Source organism: Ischnura elegans, chromosome 10 (genome assembly GCF_921293095.1).
Source record: "Ischnura elegans chromosome 10, ioIscEleg1.1, whole genome shotgun sequence".
Classification (NCBI taxonomy): domain Eukaryota; kingdom Metazoa; phylum Arthropoda; class Insecta; order Odonata; family Coenagrionidae; genus Ischnura; species Ischnura elegans.
In genome coordinates, this window is record NC_060255.1 from 20,369,183 (window position 1) to 20,387,844 (window position 18,662).

The following is an 18,662-nucleotide window of genomic DNA, read 5'->3' on the forward strand; positions in this document are numbered from 1 at the left end:
CACCACACGATCAAAAAAACGCTACGCATTCTAACAAATTATACTCCCACATTCATGCGAAGACAAAAATTGCCACTTACTCATTAAGGTTCTCTTCCAAGAAATGGTGAACACACAAAACATGCTGTTAAAAACACGGGCGCAGCTAGGAGTTAAGGCTTGGGGAGGGGTTTAGGTGCAACTAGTACCGGGGTGTATGGGGTATGGAATACTCACCAGGATAAGCGGTAGGTGCGATATTAATAAATTGCGGACTTTTAAGATAAATGGTTCAAAATGCTGAGTTTTACGGCATTCTGAGGGATATTTTACTAATCCTTACTCTATTCTATTATTAATATCAATCCAATTGAGTAAAATGGATTTAACTTGAAAATTTCTCTTAGCTATAAGCTCTTAGAGGGGTTTTATCTCCCAAACCCCCCCCCCCTCTCGCTGAGCCACTGGTTAGAAATGCAACAAAAATTCAGAATCATGTATTAAGGAATACGGAAGTTAGTAGGCTACACTACCAGTCATCTAATCTACTTATGAGTTCAAACGCTGCCGTTATAGTCTCTTATTGATCGTGGATAAAACGTCATTCTGAATTTATTCATTCTGTAAAGTTTTTATAATGAAGTTTTAGTTGCAGTGACTGATGAGGGAACAAAAGTTCATTTAAATCCTCGATGAGTCTCCCTTTTTGTATTTCAACGTTCGTACATGCATGTTTACGGAACTCTAATTCATCTATTCTGCAGTCTCTCTCTTCTTCTTATTCTTATTCACATAATGTGGTCTGCCGTAGTATGTTAGCGTTCGTATGAATGGGTCATCCGGTAAATTAGGACAGAATTTAACGGTGCTTATTGTGTCCCAATAGGGTAGTTTCCTTCAACCAAGAAAACGAAAGGCATTGATTGCGATTTGTTACCCACCATTAGTGTATTCATAATGTACAAATTATTTGGTTTTAGAAATCCCAGTTTAGACGAATGGCAATGGTCAATTTTAACCGCATTTGAAAAAGGCCAGATTGTCCCCCATGCGATGCCACTCCACGTGACGTCACAGGGACCTAGTTTCTGTACGAGTAGATAGGAGTTTTGCATCATCTGAGATTACCAATTCATACATGTGGTACAGAGCTCGGGGAAACATTTGTTAATAATCACCCATTAAAACTGCCTATGGTCGGAAGGTTTTCTTCGTTTGATTGGGTATTAATAATCCTTATTTAAGCAAAGCGCTACCTGCTAGCGGGGTACTCTGCTACCTGCTAGGAGCCTGCGTCGTATCAGCGCTCCAAGCCTCTCCCCAAGGTCACCACACACGGCGACAGCTGGAACCAGAAATACGTCACACTGGCTGGCCCAGCATTCCTACATAGCCGTCGCGTTTTCGCGCGCTTGAAAATTTTCACTTTTCATTTAATCGCGAAAAAATTGATATCGTCATTTGAAAATCTAAAAGCGTGAAATGCGTACTCCAGGAGTAATAATCTTTCAATTTAGGCAATAAAAAAAATAATAGGAAACCATTGGTTAAAACTTACACGTTCCGTGATATTAAGATCCTTATTTTTTGAGTTTACCCGTGTCACAAATTAAAATTCCAACAGTTTCATCCCCGCTGCTGGAGACTTGCTTGAGATTTGAGACTTGCTGGAGATCGCCCTGATGAAGTCTCCAGCAGCGGGGACGAAAATGTTGGAATTTTAATTTGTGACTTGCTTGCTTGTAACTTGCTTGAGATTTGAGACTTGCTGGAGATCGCCCTGATGAAGTCTCCAGCAGCGGGGACGAAAATGTTGGAATTTTAATTTGTGACACGGGTAAACCCAAAAAATAAGGATCTTAATAGGAAACCACCCCATTAACCGGAATGTACTCTATATTTGGTCTATATACTCTATACTTGGTATATGTACTCTATATATCTATTTATTACATCACTAACCATGGTAGGAGAGCAAACCGCTCTTCTAAGCCACTTGCCGTGAATTGCATACCGTTCGGAGAGAGGGAGGGAGTAATTAGCCGGAGATGTTGATAAAACGGGGATTGAGCGCTTCACACCTCCGTGAAATGGTGTCAAGTACACCGAGCGAGGGAGGCCGAAGCATTGAGTCGGAGGAGGAAGAAAAAAACGATGAGGAGAAGGAAAGAGATAGTTGGTCGTATTAGCCAACAGCGCAATCCACCGCGACTTTCCCTCGGCTCCATTCAAACTCCTCGCGCTCCGCAAAAGCGTTCTCCATTCGCGAGAGGCGAGACTCACCAGTGAAGAAATGGGGGAAAGTTGAGAGAAATACTCCGGCAGAGAAAGAAAATTGACTGTTCCTTTGGTGTCCTGTAAGGAAAAAAGGTGGAAAATAAATCAAAACATACATCCACCTTCCTCAGAGCCCAACCCGGGATATTTGTATGTTAATAATATATAAACATATTATTATATATTTATTATAAACATATTATAATCCCGCAGATTATCGCGACGGCGCTCGGCGCTCGAATTGGATTGAGTTATCCGTCCATTACGTTGGGATTCACAAGGTCCCACCACTTCTCTTCCTCAACCCCGAACGTTATACAAAACGCACGATATTTCGAATGCGCTGCGCAACCGAGAGGAAATCGACGGTACATCGAAGTGACAGAACGTTCGGAAACATTCGCCGCGTGGACGTTTCCAGCTACTTTATTCCGCTCAAAACCAGCCGTTTCCCAAATGAGTCGTTCCAATCAGTTCAATTTCCGTCATTGGCCATCTCCACCCCTTTCCCCACGGTCGCTGTCCAGTGTCCAGGCAGCCATCCCTTCCCTGCCTTAGGTGATCAACAAAGTTTCGCAACGACGCCCTAACGATAGATTTTCGGGCCGCTTGATGACTGATGGGATGCTTTTGACATGAATCGGCCGAGGGGGAAAAATGGCTATTACCGCGGAGAGGGATGTAGAGAAAAGGGGGCTGAGAAGTAATAGGAAGCAGATATTTTTCCGAACCTCGTATCATCTCTTTCGGTAAAGTGGGATGGAATATTCAATATTCATCCCAATTTGGTAAATAATCTCGCTACAATGGGTCCTTTTTCTGTAATCTCTCCTTTATTAGAGGTATTAGTGGTCACAACTTCAATATAGCCATTTTTTAGAAGTATTAGTGGTCACAATTTCAGTATAGCCTTTACTTGTAGTGGATTCTAAGTTCCTATGGCGGTAAGCTCCTTTGCGAATAAAGTTATAAAAACCCTTTCTTCTCCTTATTAATGTGTGCACGATTTCTACTTGGAACTTGATTGAATCAAAAGTATACCAAGTTTAACTAGAAAAATAAAATTTGCCCATTTCTCTCGCGTGATGTAAGTTTATTGATCGTAAAATAAGAGTAATCCTTTGATTAACAGTTGAAATTGATGTCTGAGGGGTGAATTTGACATGGATTGACCGTATTAACGTTATTATTTTTCATATTTTAAATATTTTCTCTGATTTTTTTCACTCCCAACTTGGTAAAGAATCTCCATAATATGGTTCATTTTTCTGCTATTCTCTCTTTTTTTCGGAAGTATTCGTGGCTATAACTTCAATATAGCCCTTCCTTTTAGTAAACTCCGAGTTCCTGTGGTAGTTAGCGCTTGTGAAAATAGCGCCTGAAAAATCCTTTTCCTTAATATGTCTACACGACTTTTACGTTGAACTTCATCGAATCGAAAGGAGTACGTATGACATATATCGGCCGTAATAATGTTATTATAACTTAAATATTTTATCGGTGATTTTTTCCACAGTGGTAAATAAAATATTAGACTTAGTAAGATTTGATATTTGTATATTAATTTACAAAACCGAGCTTTCGTAGCATAGTTACATCATCATGTGTCTGATCATCATTACCTACGTATTTGCACAATATAGTGTAGAGAGGAGAGACTGAGCAAAGATGATAGTTTTCCATGAATGTGCAGCTGTGTAACGATACCTCGTTTCTGTCCGTCAAAAATATATATTGAAGCTTACCTAATGTAACATTTCTTTTTATTTTCTCGCGTTCGAAGACGGATATGGAGACAAAAAGAGGAAAATATGGGGAAAATGTATTTTCCGAACCTCATGACATTTCTTACCCTAAAATGGGATGGAGTATTATTCAGTATTCGTCCCAATTCGGTAGAGCTTCTTCCCAACGCAGTGCGAGGGAAGTTCTTTTGCTATCTCCTATTCACTCCATTTTCATAAATACTTATGGTATCCGCTGAGTATCACCCTTCCATCAGGCGAACTCAATTTCCCTAGGTTGTTACGCTCTCTCCAATAAGGCCAGCGAAATCTTACATTTTCTTTGCTATTTCATGTAGGTTTTTTAAATTGAAACCTCATAACACTAAATTATACTTAATTGAAACAGATAATGAACTTTTCTCTATTTTAATGTTGTTAATTGTTTATATATTAGTTGTAAAATTTATTGTATCTACCATTTGATTTGGGTAATTATATTTCATCATTGCTATACCGTGGTCTAATCGTATGTATATTAATGTTTACCTTCCTTCATGGCGTCTCGCTGACTTTTATTTCATTGAAAGGACCCTACCCATTAACTATGCAAGATAATTGTCGTTCACACATATTTCCGCCCAAATAGTCGTAAGGCGTCAGCTTTGTAAAGTTCATTGTGCATTGATATCGCCGCAAATCCATGCAATTTCTAGTTATTCCACTATCACTGTCTATGACACCCCGACGCATTCCATTGATACAGGCAGATAAAGGCTTTTACTCCTGATTTAAAGATTGTATTATAGAAGTATTTATTTATAGCCAAGGATTTGGTAAAGGAATCCTTTCTCTTTATGCCTTTATACTCGAGTCCTCACCAAAATGATACCGTTTTGTCGTGAACTCAAATTTACGATACCCCATACATGATCAACGGGTTACCTGGTGTAAAACCCTGACCCACAAGTAATAAACTTATATGCACTTAAGAAGGTAGCGTAATCAATTGCGTATCCAGGAAGTGACCCTGAAGGAGGACGGGAGAACTTAAAAAGAATAGTTCTATCATGATCCCCTCGTTCCATAGTATAGTCACTTTCATAAGTTTTAATTTAAGATTAATTTTGTAGTGCCACTGCTGCTTGTCTTAGAAATTAAGTTTCCCAAACTCCTTTTGTTGTTTTTGGCTACGTACCGCAAATATTTTGTTGGTTCATGAAGATGCATGCACTCAATGGGAGAAGTTACGTCATTATTGTAAATTTATCGCTCTGTTTCGATTTAGATTTAATGATTGATTATATGCAGTAAATTCACACAAAATATATATAATGCATATGTGTTAATTATGTATGTGAAGACCATAATGTGGGATGACTTATAGAAAGCTACGGCGTAATTGTTAAGTATAATTATAATTGTTTGTATCTCTTGTTGCCTTTTTAAGGCCAGGAAACCAAACTTCATTCGGAGAAAGTTTCAATTTTATAAGACTTCTAATGGAAATAAATTTTATCTCAGGTGGATTTTAACACCAATGACGACCGTGTCTACGCTACTGAAATAGTTGATGCTTATGAAAGAAAAGTAGGTCAACGGTTATAACCAAGTCAGTACTCACGGTAGGAGTATCAACTTCGCGTACATTGTGCCTATGTTTGCTCTTCGCGGTGAAAATTCTCGAGGAACGTTCCGCTACCACGCGTTTGAGTTGGCAAAGCTCGTTACGAAAAATCGTCACGAAACCCCATCACGAAATTATCTCAGTGAAGATAAAACAGTAGACGGGGGAAATTGGGGAAGAAAAAGAAAGAAAAAGGAAAAAGTGAAGAAGTAATTACTTGTAATGTAAGGAAAGCTATAAAAATAAGTAGAGTAATAGTACCGGTAGATGTACGTTTTCATGATGTCGTAATGAACAGGGTGTAGAAAAATTGGTGGTGATGATACGTGGTGGTTAGCTAATGCAAAAAAAGAGAGAATGGAGTACTTAGTTAAAACTTTCGCGGGTGCTCGTCATTATGATTAAAAACTTTTGGGCTATGTCGCCGCGTCAATTCTTTGGGTGGCCCCAACGTTTCCCGACCGATGCTGGTCGCTTTTTCAAGGGATTATGTAATAATCCCTTGAAAATTAAATTTACTTATTAGAAGCCTAGAAGCATATTTATATAGCATATAGAGCATATATACTTATTAGACGCCTTAGAAGCCTATCGCTCTACTTATTTTTATAGCTTTCCTTACATTACAAATAATTACTCTTTCACTTTTTCCTTTTTCTTTCTTTTTCTTCCTCAATTTCCCCCTTCTGCTGCTTTATCTTCACTGAGATGATTTCGTGATGGGGTTTCGTGACGATTTTTCGTAACGCGCTTTGCCAACACAAATGTGTAATAATCCCTTGAAAAAGCGACCAGCATCGGTCGGGAGACGTTGAGGCCACCCAAGAATTGACGCGGCGACATAGCCCAAAAGTTTTTAATCATAAAGAGAATGGAATGTTATCAGGTATAAAGTCTGAATTCCAGTCTATTCCATTCTCCTTAACGGTTCCCCTCCACTCAAGGAAGTGGCGTAGCCGGGAATTTCGTTCGGGGGGAGGGGGAGGAGGGTTCAAGACCAGGGGAAAAATTTTGAAAAACAAGGTAGGTACTAAGTAGTGGGTTTTAAACTAATTTTAACACTTTTCATAATCGAAAAAACTTCATTTTTTAAAGGTTATTGTAAATTCGTGATTTTTTTATATCTTGTTTTCTTTTATGAAGGAAAATAATTGCGTTTTTATATTTCGGGGGGTCCGCTCTTCCCCCCCCCACCCCCGGCTACGCCACTGACTCGAGGGTGGGCAGATTACATTCTTTAATGATGATAGTACATGTTTGGGGGTTCATATTATTTAACATAGTCCCCCTTTATTTCAAAACTAAACAATTCTTTTTTAAATCAATGAATTTAGTAAAATCGGATAATCAGAAAAAAAGCAAAATTATACAGTAAATTTTTCCGCACGGTATGCCACATCCCGGCCTGCGGACTCTTCTTTACTTTTCCTCTGGAGTTACTTCTTCTTTCTTAGAAGTTTCTCCTTCCTTCCTCTTCAGAGTAATCTTCTCTCTTCTGTCTTCTCACTTCAGGATTTTCGAAATAATGTTTATCAGGAGTCTGTGTGGAGAATGTGTGTAATAGTTGTGGTGAGAATGTTAGTGCCTCTCTAATAATGAACCCAAAATTTCTGTCCGTCTCCCGAATGTGGTTCAAAATAGCTGGTGGTTAGCTGATGACAGAGACAGATCAGGACTCCTGGGTGGGTCCTCTGAAGGATACAACACACCGGGGCCGGGAACTTAGTCCGAGACTTATACGCCCGATCACCCGGGGAGGGGGAGGAGAGGAAGGAAAAAGGAAAGAGGTGCCGCCGCGATAGGAGCCCGACGACGCCTCTGGGATAGGAATAGGGAAGGATGAAAGGGGCGGGGTAAACACCTTACCGCTATGGAAGCGAAAAGGGCCCACTAGGTAGCGAAACCAGACAAAGCCATTACTGTGCCAGCGATTTTAGAGGATTATCCTATGAGGAAGAATAATCCAACGATCAAATCGCTAGATAGGATAGCTGATGACAGTAGAGACAAAATTACTGATGATTTTACGGTCGTAAAAGCACCATTTTTAAACTACAGAAACTTTGAGACAAGCGCTCCGATTGGCTGCGAGTTTGCCCCGTGGCCGGATGCCTTGGATGCATGACGATCACTGACAAGCAAAAAAATCAGACGTCGCACAAAAACATTTCCTCGCACATAATTGAAATTATCAGTGGAAATCATTGTTAATAACAGGTTTCTGAAAAAGAAAAAGTAGAAGGAAATTATGAAAAAAATTACTGCTGGTGGGAATCGGACATGGAACTTGAAAATGGTATTCCAGTACCTTAACCACTGGACCATATTAGCTAGTACGTTGTACGGGCTAATACGTATTTTTTGTAGGGAGGAAATCGCTCTCATAAATGTTTACCTGCGTCTTTTTAATTATTAGATATGAAATTAATCTTAATTAACTGAGCTTGATTTTGAGCAATAAACAATTACATTCAACGCGTAGTGCATCTCTTGCGGGATAATACGTATGTTTACCTGTATCCTACCGACTGGAACGCCTCTATGTATTGCGACTGGTGGGAATCAGTGGATCCACGGAAATGGAGAATCCTGGGTAGAGTATTTATGAGCAAAGCATTCAAAGTCATGAGTTGTCCAGAGCGTCCGGCGACAGGGCAAAATTTACCCTCTTCTTGTGTAGGCGTTTTTCTGCAGTGGCTATTTTAGCTGAGGGATATTATTTCATTATCCTTATGATTTTTCCCGCTAACAGATCACTAATTTCCAACTATGCTTGTTTATCTATTTTATCCAAGTATATATTTATTTCCAAGTATACTTGTTTATCATGTTACTGGTAGTGTATATTGTAATTGTGCATTCTTCCGTTGTAAATTTTTATTTACCATTATATATATGTTAGAGTTGACGCTAACGAGGGGTTAGCTGGAAGAGGGGACTTTTTAGTCACAACCTCGCCCGAATAAAGGCATATACTATTATCAATAATTAGCGCAAGAGTCCCACAGAGTTTTTATCTCAACACATTTGCGGCGTACAGAGGAAGAGGAAGCAAAGAAAATGAATTCTCTACGAAACAAGGACGCGAGGAGAAAAAAACACGGTTGTCACTCGCGGAGAAGTAGTCGAGCAAATGGGGGTGTGAGAGGAAGGAAGAATGAATTGAGCAGGAGCGCTTTGGGCGTGTTATAATGATAAAGGTCGCTGCGTTGCATTGGTGTGGGTGCATTAAGCAAGAAGGACCAAGAAAGTGGCCCGCTTGGAAGTGGGGGAGAGAGAGAAAAACGGATGAATTTCGGTGATTACAACGCTTTCCGCGGCGTCTCGCGAGAACTATTACATTGGTGACCTACTTCCAAAACCCAGTTACGTCCGCCCCCACCACTGGTACCATTCCGCTATATCCCAACTCCACTCCCCTACTCTGCCGTGTGCAACCTATCCCCACCAGCGACTCCACCGCGGTAGGCGGCCGGCATCAAACTCCCCTCCCCTCCCTCTCCTCCCCAATCTCTTCTTTACTGTACAAAGCGGAGTGGCAAGCTTTTTCCAACCCTCCAACTCCATCCAAACTTCCCCTCCGAGCGGTATCCCAAACCTCCCCTCCATCCAACTACCCCTCCTTCTCCATCGCGAGCCAACCCGAGCTAAGTCGGGCATAGTTGACAGAGCCTTCGTGCCGTGAGGTTCCTCTCACGAGAGCCGCTTGCGTTCCAAACGTTGTGTTTTTTTCACGCAACGGACGGGATTCTCCGAGGAATTCGTGGTTTTTTTAAACAGCAAACGCGAGTTCCCCAGTCCCACAACCCAGCGTTGTGGTGGCGACAGTGTTCGACTGCAAGCAACATAATTTTTCCGGTTAATTTTATTTTATTTTTCAAAATAGACCCCTTTTGACTTGTTTGCTAAGCGGTTCCATCGTGTGTGTGTACCTCTGAAGTGCTGTGTCTTCTTGACTGTGGAGTTTATTGAGTGGAGGGAAGTAGAAGAAACCAGCGTTGCCTTTGGATTACCTACTCGTGTGATTGAAACTGAGAGTGCTTGTTTTGGTTTTTTTTGAGAAGCAAGGAAGACCGTACTGGCGACGGTGGTGGTAGCAGCGCCCAGAGCGGCTCAGCTGTTGTGTTCCTCCCCTCTTTTCGGCGGAACCGTTTACCCCTCCAGGAAACCTGCTATTTACTACAGAGTGATTCAGTGGATTTCTACGAGTCCCTAGCCCACGTATTGTTTTCATATACTTGCCTGACTAAAGGAGTGGGAAGGTACTTTATACTAGCTCTTGACTGTGCCTTGCGCTGTTTTTTTTACATTCCAAACACTCGTCTGTTGACAGGATTTTTCAACTCCTCCCTTACCGTCTTTTGATTCCTCCATCAAGAGATTTGTTCCATTGAAACTCGAACCTTCACCTTAGCAACGGGATAACAGACTTTAACTTTCATAAACAAAAATAGGACTGTTTTGTTTCTCCTGCAATCTTCCAACGCTTTTGTTTTTAATTAAAATTGACTGTCTCTCGTCGTCTGTGAAGTTGGTTCTTCAAGTTCCGAAACGGGTGAACTGTTGGTCGTTGTGAAAATACCTCCTTCACGTAGCGTTCTATCGCAGGATATCATCGTCCGAGGAAATGGCCAAGAAGCACTAGCAATGGGTCTTCAAACGGAGCACGAGAGCGGTTACTTCGAGGAGGAGGAAGAGGATTGTGTGGAGGAGGTGTGCTTGAATGGGGTCGCCGTCGGGGCCGAGGTCAATGAGTGCGAGGTTGAGACGAGCGGAGGCTCGGGTGGTGGAGCCGGCGTGCCCGCCAAGGACGCCAGAGGTGGCCGCGAAGCACCTGAAGGGTGCTCCGACTCGGATGAGGGCCGGGATTCCGATTGGTGCCCTTTACACGGGCGGAATGGCCATAGCAGAGGTTGGTGTCTATTTCAATTTCATTTTTTCTGTATCGTGTGCACTTTTGTTCGAGGAAATTATATGAGTTGGTAGAAAGTGGCGATAGCGAGGAAAAAAATTAAGACTGTGATGTAGTTAGGCTTTATGTCGTTTTGGACCTTGTTTTATTCATGCGTTTATGGTAGGCGAAGTGATAACTTTCAACTACATAGAGTCACTCGGTAATATTTTCCATGGCAGTCTAAGATGTCGTATTCTAGATCTCGTTAATAGCGCAGGATCTTTAAGTCTACTTTGGTGGCATTTATTTTTTTTAAGCTATTTAACTGCGTGAGAAGTTACCATAATGTAATTTTGATCACGCACATATAATTTAAGGATAGTAAATTGATTTAGGGGGTGAGAATGTGACTGAGTTAATGATTGTGATGAAGGTTGGGAACCTGTAGAAGAAAATATAAACCTAAGCAAAGTTAGACGGGGGCGTGAGGTCTAAGGTTATGCTGTTCTACTTGAACCCGGTTTATGTGCAGTCTTATGAAAGTTTGAATGAGAACAGATGCTGTTAAACCTCATCTTCTACGGTAGGATGGAGTTGTTTCAGGCGATAAATCCTGAATGAAAACTTCCGAGAAAGTATTTGTGCATTAGCTCGTCATCTTGGATTTGAATTCAATATTTGTATACATTTACCACAAACTATTTGCATCGTATATCAGGCAAGGTCCAAGGGTCCCCATATGCCTATGCTATTCCTACATTTCATTCGGCTAATGGTAGTTCAGAATGAATATTGTACTCGAAGAGGGTTTGAAACACTATTAGGATGAGCTAATTTATTCTTGCATGTTTCTTTCCGAACATGATATATCATACTCTATATTTTCTATAGCCCACTTTTTTCTATAATTACGTTGCATTTTTATGGAGTCCATTGGTCGCGGTCTTCGTAAAAATATTCTCACATTGCGGCCGTAAGTAAATTATTATCCTTTAAAGAACCGAGCCTGACTTTAGGAATCTTTAAATCCGACCGCACAGAGAGGAGTTGGGGGTGAATGAATATCCGTTGACCTAGGTTAAGGGCTCTTCGCGTCGTCTAAGCTAGCTCCTCAATTGAGTTTCGCTGTGTTAAAGGTATCTGTGAGAATCGACCAATCGATCTCTTTTTCGTAAGCCCGAATTTTCGCGATTAAACTTGTTTTTTTAATAGACTCTGTAGTGAAAAAACTGCTATCATGGTGATAAATATGGTCCCGGTATTCCTCGTGAAAAAATGTTCTGTAATCAAGGGCTGCTGTCTACTGTCATAAGAATATTTAAGATTAAATGTCTAAACAATCTGATGTGACAGCGTTGAAGATGAGGTGAGTCGTGTCAGCTGTTGCGTTGACTCGGTCGTTTTGTCGTGAAGATAAGCTAGAAGCTGAGTGTTTATTCATTCATTATATTTCATTCCTAAAATTGGATTACTGTAGCCATCCATAGCTTCCTTTGCCAGCTTATTAGTTAATTTTAATTTGAAGCATTTTGCCAAAGTACAATCTGCGAATGTGTAGCTATTGGGGAGTCATTCACGTAATTTACACTACTCAAGACAGGCAAAGTTAGCATCTAAACGCCGACAACATCTTTACGTTTGTGTTCGGAACGCGTTTCCTTGTGCATCAGCTGCTCGGAACCTGTGGCCTCAATACTGCTCCACGCCCCCTTTCTTTGGCTAGCGGCATTTGCTGAGCGTCGATGTAACTTAGTGATAACGCCAGACGTTATCAAATAAGTTGTTTTAGGCGTGAAGTACCCCACCCAGTGCACTTGTGTCTATCCGAATGAAGAGGTCTCTTAATTATCCGATTGCAGGCGGTTTAGTCTAAAAAATCTCTCAATTATGAAGTACATGAGATTAGGAAGGAAGTATGAAGCATTATATAATTATAAATTCTCTTCAGCTGAACTTAAGCGGCTACCTATTTAAATTTCCGCATCACGGTAATTCCTATGGGACAATAAGATTCATATTGTCGCTAAGCCATTTATTCCTCACTTCCGCATGAAAGAAATATTTTCTGCTGTGATTGTCAAGATAAAATCCCAGGCTTTGTGCCGCATTTCTTAACTGTGGGTGATTGACGTAAACTATCCCAAGTTTCTTCTGCTTTCACTTTTACTTCCTATAATTGTAATATATAACGTCTTGTAACTCTCCTGTAATTGTAACTAGTTACTACTTGAAATTGCAACTTTTACTTGAGTAAAACCTTTAACATAATAAACCATTTTTTTCGACTGTTCTGTGGAAAACATACTATGAGGGTGATAAGTATGGTCCCAGTTATTCACAAGAAAAATTTTCTGTAAACAAGGGCAGCTGCCTAATGTTATAAGAAGAATTAAGATTAAGTGTGCAAATACATTCGTGTGACTGGGGAAGTCGAATAACCCTAATAAACTTATTGCAAACTTTAAACAGCTACTGTTTCTGAGCCCAGTTTTTTTTCTCTACCCATCTCTGTTCGTTTCAACCGCCGGTGTACGTTCTGTGTTGAACCTCGCTTTGATTGTTTACGTGACTGAGTGAATCTTATCCACATAATATTCTACAAGCCACCTCTAGGGTGTTTGGCAGGGGGTGATCAATCATCAGCAAGAAATAGTATTTCCATGTGCACACCACTCGGTCATAAAAATGTTATGCATACTAACAAATTATACTTCCACATTCATGCAACGGCAAAATTTAACAAATACTCATGAAGGAAATCTATCTATGAAGATATAACACACATAACATGCTGTTATAAATACTAGGAAAAGTCAGAAAGATGCATTAAGGAATACATAAGTTAGCAAGATACGCTACAAGTCAACTAACCTATTAGTAAGTCCCAATGCTGCGGTTTTAGTCAATCATTGATCGAGGAAAAACATCATTCTGAATTGAGACGGTTGAAGTTTAATCTAACTGGAGATATCGTTGCTGGAACTCTATAATCTCTAGGAAAATGAAGATACAAGTGTTGATTCTTTTAATTAATTGTCAAATTCCATTGAAATATCCCAAAATCAAAATAATGTGACACTAGAATTGCATCTATGACTGATTGCTATCTATTCCACAGTTTATCTCTCTTATTTTATTTATATGATCTGATCTACCGTAGTATGATGGTGATCGTAAGATATATTCTACCTTATGTTGGGTGTGAAGATATGATTGTTGGGTTAAAGTGACTCCGACTCTCCAGCCGATCGGTTAGGGAGTCCATTGCGCCACCTCGTGTCGTTTTAAGTGGGCGATATATGTATGTGGGGTATGCTTGGATTTCGGAATTGAGGCGAAGGAGGGGGGGGGATGAGATTTTCGAGAGCGTGGAGGGGTTGGAGGGGCGGGCGGCATTGGCCTCCTCTCGGCGCGAGGGAGGCGATAGGCGCCTGCAGTGGATTGAGGGAAGTGGGAGGGGGGGGGCAGGAGATCCTCGTTTCCCAACCACTGACTGATGTCTCCAGTCTCGGGGGGGGGGGGGGGGGGGGGGGAAGAAAGCGAACGTGTCTTACGGCGAGAGGCTCCCTACGGGAAAGGTGTCCTAAATATCCTGATTTCTGAGGACTTCCGCCTACCATTCTTGAAATTCTTTCGTTGTAATCAGTGCTTCAGAGGTTGGTCTAATGACCGCGGTCTCTATTCACTTATACTCACTGTGTACTAGAAATCTGACAACTTTCTGTACTTCCCTGCTATTTTTTGTAGGGTAACCTGATCTTTGTTGAGCACATTGAAATCATAATGTCGTGAATTTTTGCTGTCACAAAGCCATTACCTTTATATTACCATGATGAACGCCGACGAAAACTTTAACGAGCGTAATTTGGCCTCTTCAAAGAGAGTTGTCAAGTTTCATATACCCTAGAAATGGGAACAGTTTCTACAGCTTTTTGGAGCTCCGTTATATCTGTATCTCCAGGCTCTAGTGACCGTGAGGCACACTCATAACATTGGGTTTCCTAAATGCTACACTATCCGGAGATATGAAAGAAAACATAAAATTATTTTTGCTATATTTGTATGAGTGAGCTGTTTTTGTAAGACACTATGACATATTCTGTGGAAACATATGCATATTTTAATAAATTTGAAGTGTGTCAAATTTCTGTGACCGCTATTAGTTTTAATTGCGTAAATTTGCAAATAAAATTTAACTTATAGGGAAATCTAAAGTTAAAATTTGACCAGATTACGTCTGAAACAACTGTCTGCTTAGTTTAATATTGTAGTTCTTCTAAAATGGCGGCGTGGGCACATTGGTCGATGGAATTAATTTTTTTTATCGGATGTCCCCAAAGTGGGTTCACTTTGACCTTTGGGGTAGTTATGGAGATTTGCGTCTGTTAGGGTGGGTAACCTAGTTTAAATTGTGCGGGGGACGTCGCCCTTCGAGTGTCGTATGTTTAAAGGTCTCTCCCCATTTCGGAAGTTTGGTACGTCAGCCAGTCGCGTGGGAGTTGGAGGCAGCGACCCACGCGGCCTCTGCCCACACTGCAAGAGATTTTGAACCGGCAGTTTTTGTCATCGCAGCCTCAAGTGTGTGCGTGCGATAGGTAGTGACATTAGCAAGAAGAGCAACCACGTGATACAAAGTACGCTCTCCTGATGAATTACTCCCTTCCATACCTGATTTACTATTTAGAGGCAAATCTCTTCTTTAGGGTTTTTCCAACACCGCTCACTTCAGCGCTGAGAAGTCACCCTCTCCGTCCAAAATCGCATGGTTTGCAGTTCTTGATAGCATTCTTAGAGACTCATTCGGTTACTCACTCATAGTGTTTTTACCAGATGGTTGGTTTGGTTAAGTGAGGGTAAATCTACATTTACTTGATACCCTGCGAGCCACCTCCAGGGTGTTTGGCAGGGGTGATGTATCGCCAACATGCAGCATGCAAGAGGACCGCCACATGCACACCGTGCGGTCATAAAATATTACGCACGAGAAAAAAATAATCATGAAAACACAAAACTTGCTCACGATTAGTAATTACTATAGCGTATTTAGATGTAGAAGTAGGTATATTTAAGATGTCGTTTTCTGGCGTGCAATGAGGAACCATAATACTTGCGGTAGTTTAACCTTAAGATAGCCTGACTCGGGATAGGTAAAATTGGCTATGCATGAGTCGTTAATAGCATAATTAATTAATGTTACCTTGCCGCTTTTCGATAGCTTTTTTTTCGAGAAGTGTTATTGGTTATGTTAGTTCATAATATGCAATATAATATCACTAATTAATTCATAAAAGGACTCGTATATGTCGATAAAATTTCACGAAGGATAGGTGCGTGTCTACTAATTAATTCATAAAAGGACTCTTATAACTCGATAAATTTTCACGAAGGATATCTGCGTGTCTTTCACGGTTTTCTCCTCCGTGATTAGCACTCGTCTGGAATGAGGACTAGAGCCGAAGCTCGAAATTAAGCTGAGGAGTGACAAGTGATGTCGTGTTGTCAAGATAGCCGGGGTGGATTTTTGTAACGACTTGTCGTATTACGACGTCGGAGAATTTCCTTGCGGTTTCTCCCTCCCCCCTCGCTACGCCTGAGGCCCGTTCCGGGAAGCCATTGGTCCTTCTCTCATCAAGTCCGCCCGCTATTTCAAAAGCGTTGCTAAGTACTCTGTATCCAGGTACGTTTTGGGGTTGATTCGATGTCCACCTTTGCGCGTCAGACATGGGTTTAAATACACCAAAATAAAATGTTTGGGACTAAATAATGGTGTAGATATGTTTATACTATAATATCTATAATTAGACACCATTAGAACTGTCGCTCGGGTCAAATAAATCCGTTTTCTCTCTGCAACCAGTGAAAGTGGAAGTTTCTAAAAGAAGAAGGAAAAAATGCTCCAGCGTGAATAGGAACGAAGAAAGCTCACCGGAATTTTTAAAGGACCTTGATTCTCTCCTGCGGGAGGAGAGGCACGCAAAAAATAGTTAGCGAGAGCTGCTAGGGAAAGAGAAGTTTGCGTTTTGCGCTGAGGTTTCGAGGGTTTTCACTTAGCGCGCCCTCGATTGTGTTTTGTTTACGCCGCGTTACGATCACTGGGTGGGCTACTTAAAGGGAGTATCAGGTGCGATGGACGTGGAAAATTTACTCTCTACTCTTGTTTTTAAATGAGTCAGTGTTCGGTAATGGGAAAAGTATTGAAAATATGGAATCATTCCCAATTACAATTTCACTCAATTTTTTTATTAGTTACAATTATAAATTCATCATCACTGGTCAACAATCCTAAGATTGGTTTGACGCAGCTCTCCACTCAGTTATATTATCAGCTAATCTTCAATTTAAAAATTAACGTATTTTCATCATAATATGGGCGTTATAATATGTGCTTTGAAAATTAATAGTTTCCCGTTCCTGTGGTCTTGGCCTGGACGATATTTCAGCTGTTCTGAACAGTTATTTGCCAAATTTTTATCTTTTCTTTTCTGTGTAAAACAGTATATCCACTATCATTATCCATAGTTTATCTTATCTTCTGTCAGCTTATTCATCATGATCATTAACACTGGTCAACAATCCCAATCGTAAGATTTGTAAGACGCAGTTCTCCACTCCATTCTCCCATAAGCTAATCTTTTCACGCTTACGTATTTCTTCTCTTTCACATCTTTCTTTGCCTGTTCCATATATTTCATTCGAGGTCTTCCTTTTGCCATTTATTTGCTCCTCGACGATTGTCTTGATCTGGCCATCATGTTTCATTATGAGTGTGTACTTAAGGTTTGTAGATGGCTTCTATTTTCACCCACTCTTCTCAGCACTTCCTTATAGGCACCTGCTTTTCACAATTTCCTCGTTGCAAAAAACTGACGTTCCTCAACATCAAGGCTATGCTGTGCTAAGATCTTTAATGCCACCATAAACCTTCTCCCTGGATAAAGAGGAAAATTTGATCTTCATTGCTGTCGGCTTTCAATTTCGTCGTAGAAAGCGCGTCTTTACTGTACCATTGGTCATTTTTACGAGGTGAAAGGTGTGAGTTCCATGCGAAGGTTGCAGCTCTTGCGAAACTTCAGTTGCAGCATCCAGTGGAACAAAATCGATTTTTTTTAGGTTATGCTCCTCACTCCATTACTCGGCGATATATCTTGAAAGGTTACATCCTGCAATAAAGGTCATGTCGATTTCCGTGTGAAATCCGTCATCATGAAATTATCCGCTTGTTTCTTCGCACTTTCGAGTCCTTCCGACTATATTGTGATTTCGCTGCGGTGCGTATCATGCACTCGATGGTAAAGTGCACCCTCTATGTTTTCGATGTACAACCTATCTTACAGCCCAGAGAAAGTGGGAAAGCTATATAACTCTCTCCTCATTTTGCTTCGGCTTGTTTACAATTGCTTTGATGGAATGGATATAAGGCTTCAAAATCTAACTATCCCCGCGGTAACTTTGAATGTCTTGGTTGGAAATTTTAGGATTTATTAATCGGTTAAATATAATTAAAGGAGCTTTGATTTTCACGAAGAAACTATAGGCTGCTTGTCGGTTGATTTTCATATTTTTTCACTTTCTACATGAACTCAAGTTGACATCGACCTTGTTAAGCTTAATTTTTGGAAGGAATAGTTTTAGTACTTCACCTAAGGTTGTCATTCATTATTGCGTGGTTTAGCCACTCCGTGAACGGAATGATGAACTCCGTCGGGATGTTGTTCTCACCCTAAGATTTTTTCTTGAATTAGCTTCAGGGATGCCGACTTACAAAAAATATTGGGGGGCGGCCGGGTATCTTGTCCCCGGTAAATTATATAAGTAGTGCGTTTTAAGTTTTTTAAACATTTAAGAAGAGTCATATGATCAACATTAGAACCCTGATAACTCGAATATCGGTGTCTGGACACTCCGGGGAAAATCGACAAGCCTGACACATATTTTCCTCGCACCCATAATGAATTTTTGAGGGGGCTCGGGCCCCCTCAGACCCCATGGAGTCGGCGCCGCTGATTAGCTTACACTCTGCTTGATCTTCAGCAGCAAATTAAGAAAGCTATTCGTTCTTAACAATAATCGCAGTGCATGGTGGAGACGAACTCTCCCCCTTGCCCCGCCTGTACGAAATTCACTCGTCTGTGGATTATTCCAGGATTGGCCCTACACGTAA

The 18,662-nt window shown here is 40.9% G+C and overlaps 1 protein-coding gene across 2 annotated transcripts in view; it reads left to right on the forward strand.

Moving 5' to 3' along the window:
* Nucleotides 1–18,662, forward strand: part of LOC124166581 (ribosomal protein S6 kinase alpha-5) — a 656,640-nt gene that overhangs the window by 449,554 nt on the left and 188,424 nt on the right. The window contains exon 1 of one of the 2 annotated variants that reach the window (XM_046544147.1): nt 9,268–10,519. The exons of the other annotated variant lie outside the window; for it this stretch is intronic. Coding sequence (XP_046400103.1) covers nt 10,255–10,519 — 265 coding nt within the window. The 5' untranslated portion in view covers nt 9,268–10,254. Of the gene's footprint in view, nt 1–9,267; nt 10,520–18,662 lie in introns of those variants that run through there. 2 annotated transcript variants of the gene reach the window in all.